Source organism: Protomyctophum bolini (genome assembly GCF_963924005.1).
Source record: "Protomyctophum bolini genome assembly, chromosome: 15".
NCBI lineage: Eukaryota > Metazoa > Chordata > Actinopteri > Myctophiformes > Myctophidae > Protomyctophum > Protomyctophum bolini.
The window spans coordinates 29692865-29711220 of record NC_137876.1 but is presented as its reverse complement, the minus strand read 5'-3'; the positions used below and the strand labels follow the sequence as shown (position 1 = coordinate 29711220).

The window sequence follows — 18356 nt, the reverse complement described above, 5'->3', positions numbered from 1 at the left end:
ACAATCTACACAGTAACTCCTCAGTGTTAATTTACCCATTTATAATTTGTAATTTGGGTCCATTGAAAAAACAAAATGTCCGTAATAGTGAGAAGGACCAAACAACACAATGTATGGCTATTGGCTTATGCCATTACTCCTAGTGTATCCTTTGTGGATGCTCATGTTCTCGCCATAGGACAGGTGAGAGCCAAAGCCAATAACCTTCTTGCTGTGTGGCTGTGCAGTGCTGAGCTAATACAGTGTGAACCCACTCTATATGGACTACCATAACTGCAGTGCTGTATAGGGCAGTTGTAGTAAAGGTAAACACGCTACAGCCTGACAGGCAACGGGATCCAAAGTTGTGCGCATTCGCATCAGTGTTGTTTTCGTCGACTAATGCTATGACGAAAAATGTTCGTCGACTACCTTTTTTCACTGACAAACTAAATGGAAACTAAATGAAAACTAAGCTATGATGACTAAAACTAAGACAATTTCGTCAACAAATAAAAACTAGACTAAAATGATAGGGACTAGTGGACAAGAGATCCACTAGTAATTTTACACTTGGTTGCATGCTGAAAATAGCTGATCACACAGCGTGACGCATTCTGAGCTTGTAGATCGGCTATTTTCAGCAAGTGTAAAAACAGTCATTACGATGGTATCAAGGCCCGCCAAAATACATTTTAGTCTACTAAATAAATTGTAGATTTAGTCGATTAAAATCCTATGATATTTAGTCGACTAAAACTAGACTAACACTAAGACATTCCAGGTGACTAAAATGTGACTATGACTAAAACTAAAATTTGCTGCCAAAAACCACACTGATTTGAATTTGGCCCCATGTTCACAGTACCGCTTTCTCAGTGCATCCACATGTTCTCCCAGGAGGCTCTTCAAAGTGTAAATGGATTTAGCCACATTGGCAGGGACTTGCAGGGGCTCTGGGCTGCGAGATGTCTGCGCCACAGTGGGAGTCTAAACAGCACCACATGTGTGCGGCCGGGCATGGAGCGGGTGTCAGCCACACACCGCCTTGGCATCATAAAGGTTGTGTTTGCTCTCCCGTCTTCTTGTAATGTTGGCAAGGAAGACACGGAGCAGATCCACGGGAAATGAAAGTGCACTACCGTTAAAATCAATGAGGGAGCACTGAGCAAGAGATTAGGGAAGATAGAGGAGATGACAGAGTGGGGGAGAGAGCAGTGGTCTCTGGGTGAAGATAGAGGAGATGACAGAGTGGGGGAGAGAGCAGTGGTCTCTAAGGTGGTCTCTAAGGTGGCTGCGTGACGTGCTACCAATGCCCTTTATGTGATCATCGCCAGTGTTGGGGGGTAATGGCGTTACTGTAACGGAATACTTTTTTGGATAATGGAGAAACCTAACGGATTAGTTTGCAATTAGAGTAATCAGTTACCTTTTCTAAAACAATGTAGTTACAACCTAGTTACATGTAAGACCTATATTTCCCTGTTCTTTCTGTTGCCAACGGAGACATGCAAGACTGCTACAAGCAGCAACATCGGCGCAGCCACGGGTGTTACACGAAAATGCTTTGCAGTCTGTGGTGATTGCGTAATCATTCTAATCTACCACATTCAATAGGTCACCACTTTTGATGTGACACATGGCTGGTCTTGTTTACATTCCGTATACAGATTGAGAAAGGACGGAGAGTGTACTGTACTGGCTATATATGAAGCGTGTCTTGAGTTTACAGGGTTTGATGAGGTCAGATCCACATATGGAATGTCAGAACAGGTCAGCTCCATATATGGAGATCTAAGGGTGGCAGTGTCTTGAGTGTACAGGGTTTGATGAGGGCCTAGGTAGGGCCGGCCCTTAATCTGCCGGGCGCGTCTGCACAAATAACTTTGGGGCAGGACCGTCTAGAGTTTAAATGGACATGTATCAGTCAAAAGAGAGACATCAAAGAGGAAGGATCAACATAATGGAACAGGTCAGAACAGTTCAGCTCCATTTATGGAGATCTAAAGGCTCATTCATAGTCTGGATTTTCGGTGGTGAGGTGACCACCAAACTACAACATGACGTCACAAGCCGCGGTGAAGAGCAAACCACCGGCACCGCCCCAGCCCTTCTCTCTGTTTTTACTCACCACCACTCAACGTTATTTAAGCTCCGAGGTGCAGACAAAGGGCTTTATGCCTAAACTCTATGCATTTTTTACTGTTTTTCAGAAAAACATTTAATTGTTAAAACAGCCTACCGGTATCTACAAGCTGACAACGTGTCGATATAGACTATTCTTTCAAAATAGTAAAACATGCCTAAAAGACTAGGCATAAAGGGCAAGGTGGTGCAAGATAGAAGTATAGCACCCCAGGGGTTCCAAGTATTGTATCCAAGTATAAGTATTGTTTACAATTTACATGGTTAACATGAAATGTCTATGGTTGCCATTGTCTTTGCGCATACAACCATTTCCACTTTACATGTTTTGCATTTGATCTGTCCACACTAGCAGTCACAACAAGTTTTAATGCTTGCACAACATTACAAGCAACCTACAGTATAGTAATGAGTGCAAGAGTTTGAGCCGTAGTCATCTTAATGATTTTGCTGTGACGCCAAATTTGACATTTTGAGTGAGTTGTACAGACCTCCATCTTAAAACCAACAGGTGTAATTATCTAACTAAGGCAGGGGTTCTCAACCCATGGGTCGGTTGTTGTTTTGGAGGGTCCCCAAATAATTTATACAAAATAAATAAAGAAATGAATAGTAAACATAGTACATGCATACACCTTCCTATTGATTATATCTGGTTTCAGTATTTATTTATGGTGTATTGTCTCCATTATTAAGGTTATTGTAGCAGTCAATTTATATTGGGGGTCGGGAGGGGGCAGGGCGGGGGTCCCGAGACATTGCCAAAGCATTTCCGGGGGTCCCCGGCCATAAACGTTGAGAACCCCTGGACTAAGGAATGCATTGCCTGAGTGCCTCCTCTTCACCAACTCCCAATGATCATGTCCTCTCTAAAGCTGCCATGGGTACATGGCAGCTCAGTGTACAAATGCAACCAAATGGACCCTTATTTGTACAAACTACGTAATAAAATATACGGTACATTTTACTGTGTGGCTAAAAAAACATGCAAATGGCTGCACATGATCCTTTATACAAACTGAGGAATGTACAAAAACGAAATGTTCACAAAAAGTGTTAAAATAGTATCACTTTTGTATCACTGTGCTGTGGCACATTCCATGAGAGATAAATACTTAAACCCGAGCAGCTCTGCTACTAAAATATTTACACCAATTCAATGGTGTTCAGACTGCGGCTCTCACTCTATGTGATAAGATATGGAGAGAAGCAAAACACAGTCTGCTGAGAGACTGTTTTCATAGAGAGACTGTTTTCATTCCACAAAGGTGAGGTTTCTATTGCTTGGCCAGTACAGTATGTGGAGTGATCCTCTGCAGTTGGCAGGCTGAAAAAGCACAGAGCTCTCAGTGTTGATGGTGAAGTGACAGAGACTTCCGCATTTGGCCTGGGACTTCCGTCCCTTGGCCTGGGATTCAATACTTCTCTCCTATTTTACTTTCAAAAACACTTTGTCGTTTTATCATCTACTCAGGCTTATGTGAACACCACAGACGGTTTACAGTTACTTGATTCAGTAATTAGATATTTGACGCAAGCAGCGCTAAGCAACGGAGGGTGAGAGAAATGTCTCCCCTTGTGGCAGCTCCCTTGCGTCATCCGTCGGTCTGGGTACGAACCCCAAACCAACGCAGCGCAAGGAGTTCCTCGACGCAAGCAGAGCTAAAGTACCCCTGGCGTCCTTTGGCAGCAGAGAGCAAGAAGGCTCTTCCTCCTCTACTCGACCCCTCTTTCTTGAAAGAGGATGACACTTCCGCCGGCACATTGAGTTGTAAACACGATCGGCATGGATAGATCACATTTAAAGTTAAACATGACAACATGACATCATTGTTCGAAGCGCTGCTTTGCCCATTCATTGGGCTGCCTTGCTTTAATATGTTTTTGGGCCAAATGTCAGGGATTAATTATTTTGACCCAGTCCAGCCCTGGTGTATCGTCTCCTAATCCTATGCTTCCATTTGGTGACAATTTGGCCATTTACAGACTCGACCAACAAACCGTGTTATCCGTTACAGATGATCATCCACTAGTAATGAACATCATGTCTGGCTTCCTTTGACAATGAATGAACACAATGATTCATTGATTACATCACTAGCAAAATATGCAAAACAGGGTAAATTCAATTAGAATAAACAAGTTTCAAGCTTGCAAGGTATCGCGTGTGAGCTTGTAGATTGGCCAGCATAGGCAGTGGTATATACTTCAATTATGATGATAGTGTAAAACTATATACATAATACAGTTATAACTACATCTCAACTCATAACAAAAATAAAGTGGCACTTGTGTCAGTACTTTTTGTACAATCTAATCTGTCATACCTGCCATCTAGTGGATGATTAGTTGATTGCACATTATAGACCGACAATAGCCTACAATAGCAACGCAACTCACACAGGTACTTAAGGACTAAAAATAACATTGCGTTTGACTCCCCTCCGCAAGGCAAAAACTGACTCTGTCGAGGCCTTTACATGTCACAAGTCTTTCTCTCTCGGTCTCATAAAATTAGAAATAGTATATGATAAGGACCTACATCTAAGGCCTGCACATAATGCATCAAAGGCCCTTCATGTAAACCTGCGTCTATTGTAGTTCAGGACTGCAGGATTTTAATCAAAGCCTGCTGTGTAATTGTGTATGTCTGGGTTTTTGAGTGGTGCAGTGGTGAGGAACAGCAATGTCCGCGTTCACCTATGTGTTGGTTCACCTATGTATGTGCCTATGTATGTGTTCATGAGCACCAGTGTGACATGACTACCAGTAGGGGCGCTGTTGTGCCAGAAACAGAGAGAGAGATAGTATTAGTGCTGCACTGTTGCCTACTAATGAGAGAGAGAGAGAGGAGAGGAGGGGGGAGAGAGGCGAGTTGCACCACTCAGTTCACACGGGTGTGATTTCTTTCTGAGGGATTGCTCTCAAAAAGAGAAAGGCCTGCATCTCTTGAACACCAGTAGGCCTATACAACATAATACGTTAAACATCCCCTGATTAATCCCAACTTAAATGCCAATCTGTCTAATGGGGTTCTTTGTTATGACAGCTATTACCACATGGTTTCCATCAACATCACTGTGCCTAGACAGCTTGTCTCAACCAGCAGTACGATTCAAACTAGCAAAGGGGTGAATAATAAGACACATAGGTCAAAGCGTATCTGCAAGTAATTTTTGTAATTAGTTTTACCATGCTCAAAGTACCAGATGGGTGGGGTTCAGCCAAGGCACAATCTTATTCAGTGCAGAAGGATGAGACAAAGTAGGCTAAGTATTTAAAACATCTCTTTAGCATACTTTTCATGTGATGGACAACTTACAGTATGAAATTACTACAATTTTGCCAGTGTGGTAAACCCCATCCATAGTTACATAGAAGTTACAAACCAAGAATAATGAAAATACAATTTAAATCAAGCCTGATGTTATAAAGCATTGAATACAGGGCAACCCACAAATTATTTATGCTATCTCAGCAAGTCAACTCATTTACTGCCAGAGTTTCTTTAGCCACTGCCAGCATTTTTGAGTGTTTCTAACTTTCTACTAATCTTTCAAGACACAGAGAATATTTTGTTCTAGGATTATGTAAACACCAACTATGTATACCAAAGTATGTATATCGTACATTTTTCTTGTATATGATATTTTCTTGTGCTGTCTTTTGGCAGAAAGACAAATTGTTTGGTTTTTTTAAATCATAAAAATGCCAAGAGGTGTGACATTTACAGATCATTTTTTGCATATAAACAATCACAGCATTTTATTTTGTTTTTCCCAAAGATAACTGCGACATCAAGCATTCAAACTTCATACTTTCAAAGATAAAAGTATGAAATTAATAACTCATTAGACAAACTAATTATAGGCCAAATAACTATGTGTGCAATGCAACATCAACAGAGAAGCAGACTGGAAACCAGACGAATCTGGCACAGCTAAAAAAATTAAGAAATAGCCCTGGGCAGATTGGTCTGGCACTCCTTGGTTTGAATTACATTTCACTCACCCCAGAGTTGTGGGTGGCCAATCAAAGCCCACTATTGTGGGAATTGTTTTTCTGTGACGTTTGAATCGTTTGTAACCGCCCCTTGGAAATGAATAATGTAAGGCCAGAAAGGTGTGCATCAGCAGCATCATGGACAATACAGCAAACAAAATAATGTCTATGACTGGAGACTTCCGTAAAAATCTGCAAAATATTTTAGCTTATTTTAAAATTGTTACAATACATTTTAAAAATAATTTTGATATGATTTTTGTTGTGTGTTTTATTACAATTTAGACTTAGATAGTCCTAGTAATGTGTGTTGTGGTACCTTGGTGGTGTTGAGTTTGCTGTGGTGCAACTCCAGAACGTGCAGGGCAGCCTGGAGGTTGGCCTGGGGTTCCGATAGTTCCATCTTGATGGGCCCCAGACAGTGCACGTCAGGTGGAGACAGGTACATCCTCAGCAGAGACAGATACACCTACAAGGGACACAAATACAGGGCTTAATAATAGTTGCTTCCATTATTTATGCACCGAATGGGAAATTCTTGGCCAAAACCGAATATAGGAAACAGTAGGAACAACATAAATTATTACTGCTACGGTATATATAATTTAGTTTAACAGTTTTTGTACCATTGCTGTCATAGCTACGTACATTAATGTGTGTGTGTGTGTGTGTGTGTGTGTGTGTGTGTGTGTGTGTGTGTGTGTGTGTGTGTGTGTGTGTGTGTGTGCGTGTGTGTGTGTGTGTCATGCTTGAAGCCGAGTATCGATCACGTCATCACAACAAAACCGTAGGCTAAGGCAACCTCGGTTCTTTGACTATTCAGTTTCGGCTCTAAAATCAACCAAACTGAATACAGAATATGCATTTTCTGCCACTATTCGGCCGAATTACTTTAGTGCAACAGATACAGTATTTCCTCTATTCTTATTACTCAGATATTCCTTACAGTACAGTGTCGTCTACTTCAGCTTAGACTATTACCTCATCCTGGTAGGTGGAACATGAATGAATCAGAATAGCCTTTAATGCCAAGCACAATACATTTAACAACTTTGTCTTGGAGACATTGATGCATACTTTAGCAAAAGCTTCAACCTATTTACAATGTTTACAACACACTGAGAAACAGATGGTGCCATGCAAGAGAAACTATTGGTCAATACATAAAGTTGGACACTGATTAGACGTTAAAATTACATTACATACATCTTTGTTTCCCTCGGTGAGTTTGTCATAATGTCGGTGGCAGTACCTACAGCAGAACAACACAGAGAAAACACAATTTGCTAAGTTAATCCGGTTATAATGTGCTTGTAAAATAGAATTTGATTAACTGTTTGACTGACTAAATTTATTCAAGAAATGAAACTGTAATGAGACTGTAATACACAGCATGCATAAGGCAGACAAAGCACACATGACTAAAGGCTATGTTCTAAAATAATTCAGTGCTTACAGTAAATTGTGTGAGCCATCAAGCAGGCAGCCAGCAAAATATTGTAGTTGATTACTGTAAGGATTAGTCTGTACTAGCGGTGATTAAAACTACTCACTCCTCTGCCATGCGGGTGTCCTTAAGGATGTGGACGTAGATGAAGAGCGCCTGCTCATGTTTGCCCATCCGACCCAGCAGCAAGGCCCTCTCCTCCAGAAGGCCTTAAGAGTGGGAAAACACATGGAAATCCAATTAATGTGCAGGAAAGGATTACATAACATTTATCCTCTCTTATAAGAATATAACATATAACATGAAATCCAGGCAGCAGCACAGAAAAACAGTAAATAATATGATTTGGGTGTGGTAATCTGGAAGGTTGTCAGTGAATAGTTTGTTTCTAGTGTAGTTTGGTTGTAGTGATGAATTGGATGTTACATAACTGACTATAGCTGGTATATGAATAGAAGGTATACAAATACAGTACAGCTCTGACATGCAGAATCCTTTATCATTGAGGTGGGAACCTCAATGATAAACTTACCATCATTTGATGGTAAGTACTTACTTACCATCAAAGGGGAAGTCACTGATGAGTCTTGCTGGTTCATAGCTGGTGGAAACCTCCAGGAAACACAGCAACTTGTTCCTGAACTCCCCCAGATCACCTTCTTCATTACCTGCTGCCACCGCTGGTTCCCCTACAGCATGTCAAAGAGAAAACAATGGAACACTGCTGATAGACCTACAGTAGGGTTGTCCCGATCCGATGATCGGAAATTGGGGCAGATCACGTCATTTTCAAATGCTCGGAATCGGATGGGGAGCAAAAAACGTGATCGGGACCAGTGGCGGTTAGAGTGTTCCACGGGCCCTGAGGCGAGATTGTTGCTAAGTCATAGTTGGCAACTGTACTTGTACAATGACGTGTGTTGTGCTGTAGCTTTTGCATAGTTTATGATACACACACAGTCATGTACAGTAAGTCCCCTAGCAGGCTAGCAGGTACCCAGCCTTAAGGACCCTATTATTTATTTCCTTAGTTTATTTTCCTGGCAGAGTTCCCATTAATCAGCATCTCTGTAAATGTGGCACATTTAGCCAACAGGACCATTTGCATTGACAGTCCCTGGATGGACATTAGGGGCTCTAATGCACAGAGACGCATAGAGTGGATAATGAGCTCTGACACAAGCCAAGTTGTGCAAGACTACTCCTTGGTTGACATCGCAAAAGAGGAAAACTTAATCCATGTGTGGCACTGTAATCCAAGGCAACATGAGAAATCAGGGAGGTTGATACCGTATTTCTATTGGGAATAGGTTGAGGTCCAGGCATGAATAGGGAGCTTTTTGCTGAAAAGCCTGTCCTATTCAGGGAAATCCAGTCCACATCCTCCAATAGGACAAATAAGCCCTTGGATGAAGCTGTAACTAAGCTCTGACAAGTGAACGGCTTTGTTACCACTCTTTTTCCTAGGCTCAGCCATTAGTAATGACATGACTAAATTGAATCCAGACCACAGTTTCAAGTCAGTCCCCGTATAGGATATACAGTGACAGTAAAACAAAATAGCCACCCAAAGCATATTTTTGGGTAATCATGAACAATCTATTTCTGTGTAGTTTGCATGTGATATTATCCACCAGTCTTTGCTCTCAGACAGTGAAATAATGTGTTCAGAGAGACTGGTGCTGCAGAAGCTGTACGCTGAAAGTGCGCTCGGTCACCCCGGCGTGTGTCTCCATGGTGATAAACAACACACAGCTGGGAGCTTGGCCATCTATCGTGCCAGGTGGTTGGTTGTTTTGTTTAACCAGTGATGGTATTGTAATTGGGGCTGCACAATTCATCAAAAATCATGATCTTAGGTTTCACGATTTATCTAATTGTGAAACTTAAGTTGGCAATTAATTAAAACATTTTGCCCTCGTCTCTTCATTCATCGTTACACAAGGAGAGCTAGAACACTGTACACCCTATCTCTCCACCCATCAGGCTCTAGGTGGAACAATATAATCACAAAACAATTACACACTATTTGTACAACTAGACCGGTGCCCGGCTGTAGAGCACCGAGTCGGTAATGATGTTGGAGATCCATGCCCCACCCGGCTATGCAATACACGTTGTACCTGTGTCAGAGTACCCGTTCCACCCATCTACCTGTGTCTCAGCACAGCGTGTTAAAAGGGGGGGTGCGGTGGAAGCAAGGGGAATAGATCTTCAAGTTAACGCTGCACTGAGCCGACACGTTGTTAGCTTGTAGATCTGCTCGTTTTGGCAAACGACACCGCCATACAACAGAAATATAAATGAAGGTATAGAACTGCGACTCAGAATGTGCACTTGCTTTATTAGAGCCTTGTCTTTATCACGATTGAACGGTCAAATTCTATAGTCGCACCGGTGCTACAAATTGCATTTCACAATTTGCACGGTACTATTTTTTGTAGCAAATACAAGTACCTGCTCACATTGTCGAGCCCTGAACGTGTGTCGAATTCGAAGTCGGTGGGGCGAACGGTTCTCAAGTTACGTGGATTACAGACGTACACACGTATATATGGAGTTCTGTGTCAGGCATGCCCTGTCGTGGAAATTTAGGGATAAACATTGTAATAATACTCCAAGTTACAGGCTGTTTTCTGTCCGCCTGTTTGTTTATGATGCCACTGCCCCATTTGGTGAATGCCTTGAGGCTATCTATATGTTGGGGGTTGTCTATGTGAGAACAAGCTATATAAGCTGAAGTTACTTGTCATTCTGGGAGCCAGACTGGGGTTTCCATGCATGAACACGTCATGTAAGTCTTGTCTCCTTACTCGAGTAAAATCCTTATACTATATAACTCTGACATTTTGTGCTGCCTCATTATTCATTGTTTATGAATTGTCTTTTGAGTATGTGTCCCACAGATTGCCTTGACATATTTGGAGGTCCTACCGAGATGAGTGCTGTATGGGCTTGGCGTCTCGGCCTGGTGGGTAAAGTTCTGTCTTTCGGCTGGGTCGACATCGCGCAAGTGAGTATTATGGGTCTGTTTGGATGTTCAGAAAATGAGGTATTGCATTTGTTCAGGGTTTTAAAGTATCAGTGATGAATTTGGTTGTGATCACGATAGGCGTGGCCTATATTTAAAGAGGGAAACTGTGAAGTTTTGCCTTTCATATGTGCATATGAGAGACGGAGGGACAGTGTTTGGTTGGTTGAATGACTTATGGTTAGAGATGGAGGTCTGACGAATGGTACCAGTGTACATTTTGGGGAAAGAAAGGGTAGTCTATTCAATAAATCATTCATTGTTGCCTGCTGTCTAATAGGGGGACATGGTCCTGCCTAGGGGTACCCTGTTGTTTTCTGAAGCAACGAAAATTGGCTAGCCAGTGTGTGAATGTAGGCCTACTGTGTTTGAGTGTTTTTGCCTATCTGCCTGTGTGTGTGTGTATGAGAGGGGCAATGTGAGGGAATGACTGAGATTTAATAGTCTGAAATGCAGCCTAAAATTAAAATGGAGTTATGAGAATGCCTGAGATAGGGGTATGCCTAAAAGGTAAAGTAATACATTTTAATCACATAATTCTCGAGACGAGAAAACGGAAATAGTTCCAAAAATAGGGATAAAACTAAGGAAGTGAAACTAAGAAGTGAATAAGAGTACCTACAGAATGTGTATGGAGTACATATGTCGCGATGTATACTGTTTGAAAGTGTGAGTGTACACATGTGTATGAGTGGAAATGCTCAAATTTGTGAAGAACATTTTTTTTAGGCCTGTAGAAGATATTTCGGTGCATTTATGGACAGTTTATTAGTTTTTGGTGTGCTGAAATCATAAGATATTCTATTATAGATATTGTTCTGTGTCATATGTGGAGTTGAAGTAATCCTGATGAAAAAGCAGGCCTATAATAGTTAAGTCTATTAACTACATTATATAATTTTTATATATGTGGGGCTGAAGTAATCTTGATAAAAAAGCAGCTACAAAAAACCTCATATGGTCGGTTGAGTGTCTGATTAGGTTAATTTTATGTTAGTATGGGTTTTTCGAACGCAAAACTTTGATCAGTGACTGTCTAAGGTAGAGACTTGTTTTCCTTAACATGGCATGATAGCTTGCCCAGGGGGGGGCTATTCAGTATTCTACGGCTCCCTGCAAAGGGCGTTGTCGCGAAATTTTATCTAAATTCTCCAGGCAAGCCATGCCTGATTAGTAGGCCAGGATATGGCCAGGATATTGTTGTTGTAAATCGCTCTGGATTGAGAGCGTCCTTTCAATAGTATATTGGACAGTGTGTCAATTAGTTTAGTAAGATTGTGAGATAAAGATAACTTGATTTTGTTAAATTGCGGATCTACTATGTGCACGAGGCATGTTGTTTAAATTGTAGTCAGTTTGAGAAAAGCGAAGAGAAGTAGGAACATAAAGAATAGTATGATGTTAATGTTAAACTGTTTAAGGTTTAAGATAAAACAGAATGGAAAAATGTTACGGAAGTATAGTAAAATGTGGCTCGGGTGGTTTGTGTAATATAGGCTGTCGTAAAAGCAGGAAAAGATGCAAAGGAATGTGGAGTGCTTCACCCCATGCGGTGCAAAATAATGCTTGGAGGTAGTGATTTGTTGAAATAATCAGTTGAGGAAGAAACAGATGGTGTTCTATAGGGACCTTAGGTAATTGTCTGGTAGAGAAAGAAATTAAGTAAGTAATTATTATATCAGGTTGGGTAATCTACAGTATGTCTTAAAGTGTAAATCTGCAGTATACAATTTTTTTAAATCATATATATACCAATGTAACCCATTATGGGTGGGATGCTAAATAGGAGCAGCACATTTAGTGGGCATTGTTTTTTTAAATAGCTTAAATTAGTTAAGTGCATTGTAGACATTGTCTCTATCAGAATGGGGAGCAAAACGAAATTTGGGTAGATAGTAACCACAGTAGCATAGTCTATTAACTTCACTATGAATTATAGTGAGGGGTTAAGCCCTCATGGAAATGAAATTATAATGATACATGGTATTGTTACAATACCTCATTCTGATACAGCTGAACATTGGTCTTATACATCTTAAAAGAGTTAAGTAGTAATTGCATGTACATTCTCCAATTAAACAAGTATGCCAAATGCTATTTGCCCGGTATAAGAAATGGGGCAGCGCTTGTGATAAGCAAAGCTGGATAGCGTGTGACAGAGATATGACATTATTTGAGGGAACCCAAAAAGTAAAAATGCGGAATAGAATGTAGCAGCTCTAATTGCAGACAGTGTGCAGTGGATTGCAATATTATGCAAAGATAGATGTACATCTGTCAATGAAACCTCGTCCTGTTCTGGTGGAGAGAGGATACCACAGTCAAATTCAACCTGCTGGTTTTGTTTTTTTTCCAGTATGAGGGGGGTTGATACAGCAGAACGAACTGAACTGAACATTGGTCACTAACATGGACATTGATGCACTGACATTGTGAGATGGAACATTATGGCAAACAGTGATGTGAAAGAGACTGGGGATCTCTGGGAAATCACTGGACACTGGGAGTACGACGTTCAGGGGATCTGAAGGAAACAGATTCTTGAACCCAACACGATTGTGACAACTGAGTGCAAGAGAAGCTATTTTTGTGACTGACTGTGTGTTTTTCTCTGCAGTTATGGAGGGGTGGGGTTGAGCTGACAGATGGACATTGATCAGATGATAGTGAGTACATAGTTGTACGGAGTTGCGTTTGTTGTGATTGTAGCTGCTATGAAACAAAATAGGTTGTATTTACTAAAATGTAGTACTGTGCTGTTGCAAGCCCATTATCTGAGTTCCTGTGACATGGTTAAAATAGAGACAATAAAACCTTTTCTGAATGTTAATGAGTTTACAACATGGTCAAGGCAATAAATCCCCAGTACTATGATCAGCTGCTCAGAGGTCGTAGCCTTGCTGAGCCATAGGGTCATAGGGCAGGAGCCTATCCCCTGTTTCTGTAGCGTGAGGCAGCTTGATGTACAAGTACACCCTCTGGACATGACGCTAGTATGTCGTAGGTGCTTGCCCAAATTCAACCCTTGATGCTGAGTGTCAAGTGGGGAGGCATTGGGTCCCATTTTTACAGTCTTTGGTATGACCCGGCCGGGGATTGAACCCCAGCCTCACAGTCTCAGGGTGGACACTAACCACAAGGGAAGAATTACGTGGTCAGAGTTTAGATACTAAAATACTAATATAAATTAGTGGAGTTCAATAGTACAGTACTAAATAAGTAATAAGTAGATGGACAGTTGGTTCTACTAGTACTAAATAAGTAATAAGTAGATGGACAGTTGGTTCTACTGCAGTCATATAGGTCATGTTGAGTTAAAATCTGTAGAAATGTAGGCAGTGTACCATTAGTCAAATCTCTACATTGTATCGTATCGGTTAGATAATTAATTAGGATGCAAGTACAGTAAGGATACATGACGGTTTTGATCGAAGCTATATTGTGCTGCACTAGGACTGGTGAATTTGAATTAGTAAATGGAATGGGAGAAGCGGAAAGTGTTTTCGCATATCAGATAGTGGTGATATTAGTAAGGAGGATACGGTCTCTGAACAAACAGAGGCACCACTAAATTCTAGCCCAACCATTCAATACAGTAGTAAGAGCAATTATAAGCTGTGCAATCGTCATCTAAATAAATAGTAAGAGCAATTATAAGCTGTGCAATCGTCATCTAAATAAATAAATAAGTATATGAGCAGGAAGAGAAAAAAGACACTGACGTCAGGACAAGAAGTAATAGTGATTAAATTATTTCTATTGATGTATTGGCTGTATGAGTTGAATTTAAGACATACTGTACTGGGATAACCTGTTTACATGATCAGATTGTGATCAAGGCTGGGCTTAAAAATGATAAGGATCATATTGATGAGTTACACATTGTTCGATTAGCTGTAGGGTCCAGTAGGAGGCTGTATACCACGGATTGGATGGAACCTATAAAAACATTACATGTACCTCTGCTGGTCTGTGAGCTGGTGAGTTTTGTAATACTTAATGTAACTGGATATACGGTAGATGAATCCGTTCTATTTGAAGTGTCATAATCCTCTAGATGAGGAATGGAGAAAGTATAGGAAGATAGTCATCATAGTCTCAGGAAGACAGGGAATAATAGTGAACCACAAAAGATGTGCTCTTCTTGCCAGGTGACTAATGAATTGTACATTGGTTAAACGTTGTTTAATGTGCTCCTAAAATTGAGCTCTAGAGATGCACGTGCAAAACGCATGGTAGTTTAAAAGTTAAAAGTTCCTGTGTAGTTTTGATTACACTATTGATTTGAGTGTCATTTGTGAACTTTAATACTAGAATAGAGTGCTATAATGGTGCATTCACAATAGGATGAAGTCTGTGGTGCTTTTCGCTGTATTCTCGGAAGGCAGTAAAATGAGTCCGCGGTGAGGCCTGTGAGTAAGATTCTAGATGCCTGACTAGTCTTGTTTCGGGGGACGCCCCGGAAATAGACAAAGTATGGAAATAAAATGTGTTTCCTGTATAAATGTTATGTTCTTGATCCAGTTTTCTGATTAGGTCCAAGGAGGAGGCGTTCAAGATGCATGTTGTATCATAAGATTGATTACTCACATGGTTGTGGTATGAAGTACTAACGGAAATTACTAATCTCTGATGGGAATTAAAGTTGTGCATGCGCGTCGGAAATGGTTATATTGCTGTGTTTACAGGAGGAAAGTATCATTGGATTTTGGGAATCAAATCTGTGAGTATTACATGGATAAAATATGCATCATCTATCATCTTGATGTACTGAAGATATTTTCTATGTGCATAGAAATTTTACCTGCTGTATGTTGTATAGTAGAGACATAAGGATGTATTCAGAGATAGGGCTGAGTGATAGTTAGTGTAAGCAACGTGGGTATAGAATGAGCTCAGTTCCATATGGGTTCTCCGTCCGTGACGATACTTGTATGAACGCATATATGCTTACTGGGTTAGGGGTCAGCCGGTAGCCAGCTGTAGACATTGGAAAGGTAGTGGACTAGCCATAAATGAGATGCAGCTAAGATAAGAAGTTCACACAGACCCCTAGGCTTTAATTGCACCCCCAGTAAAAGGCTCTGTTCTCACAGGCTGAGAGTAAAGACTCTGAGAGAGAGTTTTAAATTAAATGCCACTTACTGTACACCTTCTGTGAGTAAGGAACCAACCGTCTATAAGTACAGCTGACTGGTATATACATGTGTCCATGTTAATATGATTTATCATATTCCCGTCATATTACAAAGTGTTGAGTCCACCATCAACAGTAATAGGTAGAGTAGGGTGTTTTTACAAATTGGTTTGTAGTGTGTTCCTTTCAGCTCCATAATGATGATAAGAGTCTGTTTGGAAAAACATGACAGCATGGCTTAGGAGATGATGATGATGTGTGGCTAGGCTGCTACAATGACGTCTCCACACCGACGTTCCTGAATGGGGAGTTGTGGGCTGGTAGCACTCTGGACTCTGGATTCTGTGATCATGCTTCGGAAGCTGCGTTACCTGTGTGGTGACATTTTCTGGTCTTTTGGAAAGCTGCAGCGTGTGCGGCTGTTCTGTCAAAATGGCCAATCTGCAAGCTCGCAACATGTCTGGGCCCTGAGGATGTGATGAACATTGGTGCTCTGTGCTTATGTTCCGTGAAGGAGCGAAAGAGACTCGCGGGTTTGTTTGCTCTGTGTGGTTTTAACTACATGGGACCTGCAGTGCGCTGTCTGTGAAGTGTGCAAGTGGACAGTTCTGAATGGACACTCTCTGGTGCTGAGATGTTTTCTTGAGTCCGATGTCTGCAACGGTTGTTGTATGTTTAATTTGGCGTTGCCTTATTTGTTTATTGTTGTAAAACCATTGTGTCACTGTATATCGTAGGCTGTAAGGTGTAAGCGGTCGCTCTATGACGATGAGGGCCATGTAGGAATTTTGCCTGTGTATCTAACATTTTGTGTTCCAGGTTTTTGCCTGCATCTGCGATGTACTGATAAATGGTGTTTATGAGTTTTTAAATGTTTAAAAGTGGGGTAATGTCGTGGAAATTTAGGGATAAACATTGTAATAATACTCCAAGTTACAGGCTGTTTTCTGTCCGCCTGTTTGTTTATGATGCCACTGCCCCATTTGGTGAATGCCTTGAGGCTATCTATATGTTGGGGGTTGTCTATGTGAGAACAAGCTATATAAGCTGAAGTTACTTGTCATTCTGGGAGCCAGACTGGGGTTTCCATGCATGAACACGTCATGTAAGTCTTGTCTCCTTACTCGAGTAAAATCCTTATACTATATAACTCTGACATTTTGTGCTGCCTCATTATTCATTGTTTATGAATTGTCTTTTGAGTATGTGTCCCACAGATTGCCTTGACAGCCCAAATATGGAGTGTTGTGATGTCAGAACAAGCCAGCTCCATATATGGACCCTGTCCAGAGCCCGGGGAGAGGCCTTTTGTGGCGGTTCTGGACAACCAGCACTGTATGTGTGCAAGCGTGTGGCAGAGTGCTTCCATCAATCTTGTTGTATGCAAGGCTTTCACTACATGCTCTTGTTGTGTGGCCAAATACAGTCCAGAATCTAATCTTAACTTCTTATCTTTCTTTCTGTGCTTTTATCACTTTAAATAAAGTAAGTTAATAAAGTCTCAAGTCACATCCTAGTCATACTGTACATCCTTAATGCCAAAAGAAGAGCATGTACATGCTATATTTCGACCAGAATCAAACTGGAAGCTATGTGGTCAGTAATGAATTTAAAGCCTTGGTCGTACAATGGTGTGTCCAATGCCGACAATGGCCAAACATTTAGAGCTAAGGGCTCTATTTTGGTCCATGCTAAACCCCTTATCCCTAAACTTCTTTGCCTTTTTTTCTTTTCCTACTTTGTAAAAACATTTTTGAATAGTTCAACTAGTCGATCTACATCAACACGTTGTGAGCTTATAGATTGGCTATTAATTAATATTACAAAATGTTTTTCAAAATAGTAAAAAAGGCAAAGAAGTTTAAGGATAAGGGGTTTAGCATGGACGGAAATAGAGGCCAATCATATGATGGGAGTATGAATTTACCATTGCCCCCCTTCATTTCCTTTCACACAAACCCTCCCTCATGTTCGTACCCTCAGCCAGTGAGTTGAGGTACTGCTTCATGAGGCCCTGGACTCTTTCCAGGTACAGCTGGATCAGCACGTTGTGGAACTCGGGCCCCGTCTCCTCCCACACGTGGATGATGTGCTCCAGGTAAGGAATAGCCAGCTCCTTAAAGCCCTCCTTCAGGAAGTTCAACACCTTGTCCCTGGGCTGCGTCTCCACCTCCGTCAGGTCCTCAGTAAAGATCTGAGAAGAGAAAAAAAAGAGACAGGCTTTAGAAGATGACAAGATAAAACAAGCATCATCAGCTTTCTTTGAACACCGCAGGCCAGAAGGCCTAAAAAGTTAAAGCAACAGTGACATGTCTCAACAAACAAAGAGCCACATGTAATCAACCCAGAAACATTATCAAAGCCTACCAAAGGTTATTCAATGTATACAAGGAAAAACTAGCGTTTTAGTCTGACACATTCCTGAAATTGAGTGAGGAAAAGAAGTTTCATGCAGTCACGTCATGGAACAGACACGAAAAAGAAACAAAAGGCCTGATATCTTATTGTTTCACATTCTGTCAGTACTGCCAGACTGTTATAATAAATACTGTGTAGTTTTGTGGGAGAAAGACACTAGGGTAAAGAAGAATGAAGGAGTGGAGAAATCAGTCAAG

General features: G+C 41.1%; 1 protein-coding gene across 2 annotated transcripts in view; it reads right to left on the bottom strand.

Annotated features, from left to right (window-relative positions):
* The window catches only part of vps39 (VPS39 subunit of HOPS complex), a 37509-nt gene that overhangs the window by 5073 nt on the left and 14080 nt on the right, over positions 1-18356 (bottom strand). For both annotated transcript variants that reach the window (XM_080783540.1, XM_080783541.1), the window contains exons 17-21: positions 17719-17935; positions 8134-8262; positions 7680-7782; positions 7333-7378; positions 6446-6595 (exon numbers count right to left, since the gene is read on the bottom strand). In XM_080783540.1, the coding sequence (XP_080639666.1) occupies positions 6446-6595; positions 7333-7378; positions 7680-7782; positions 8134-8262; positions 17719-17935 (645 nt within the window). The remainder of the gene's footprint in view (positions 1-6445; positions 6596-7332; positions 7379-7679; positions 7783-8133; positions 8263-17718; positions 17936-18356) is intronic.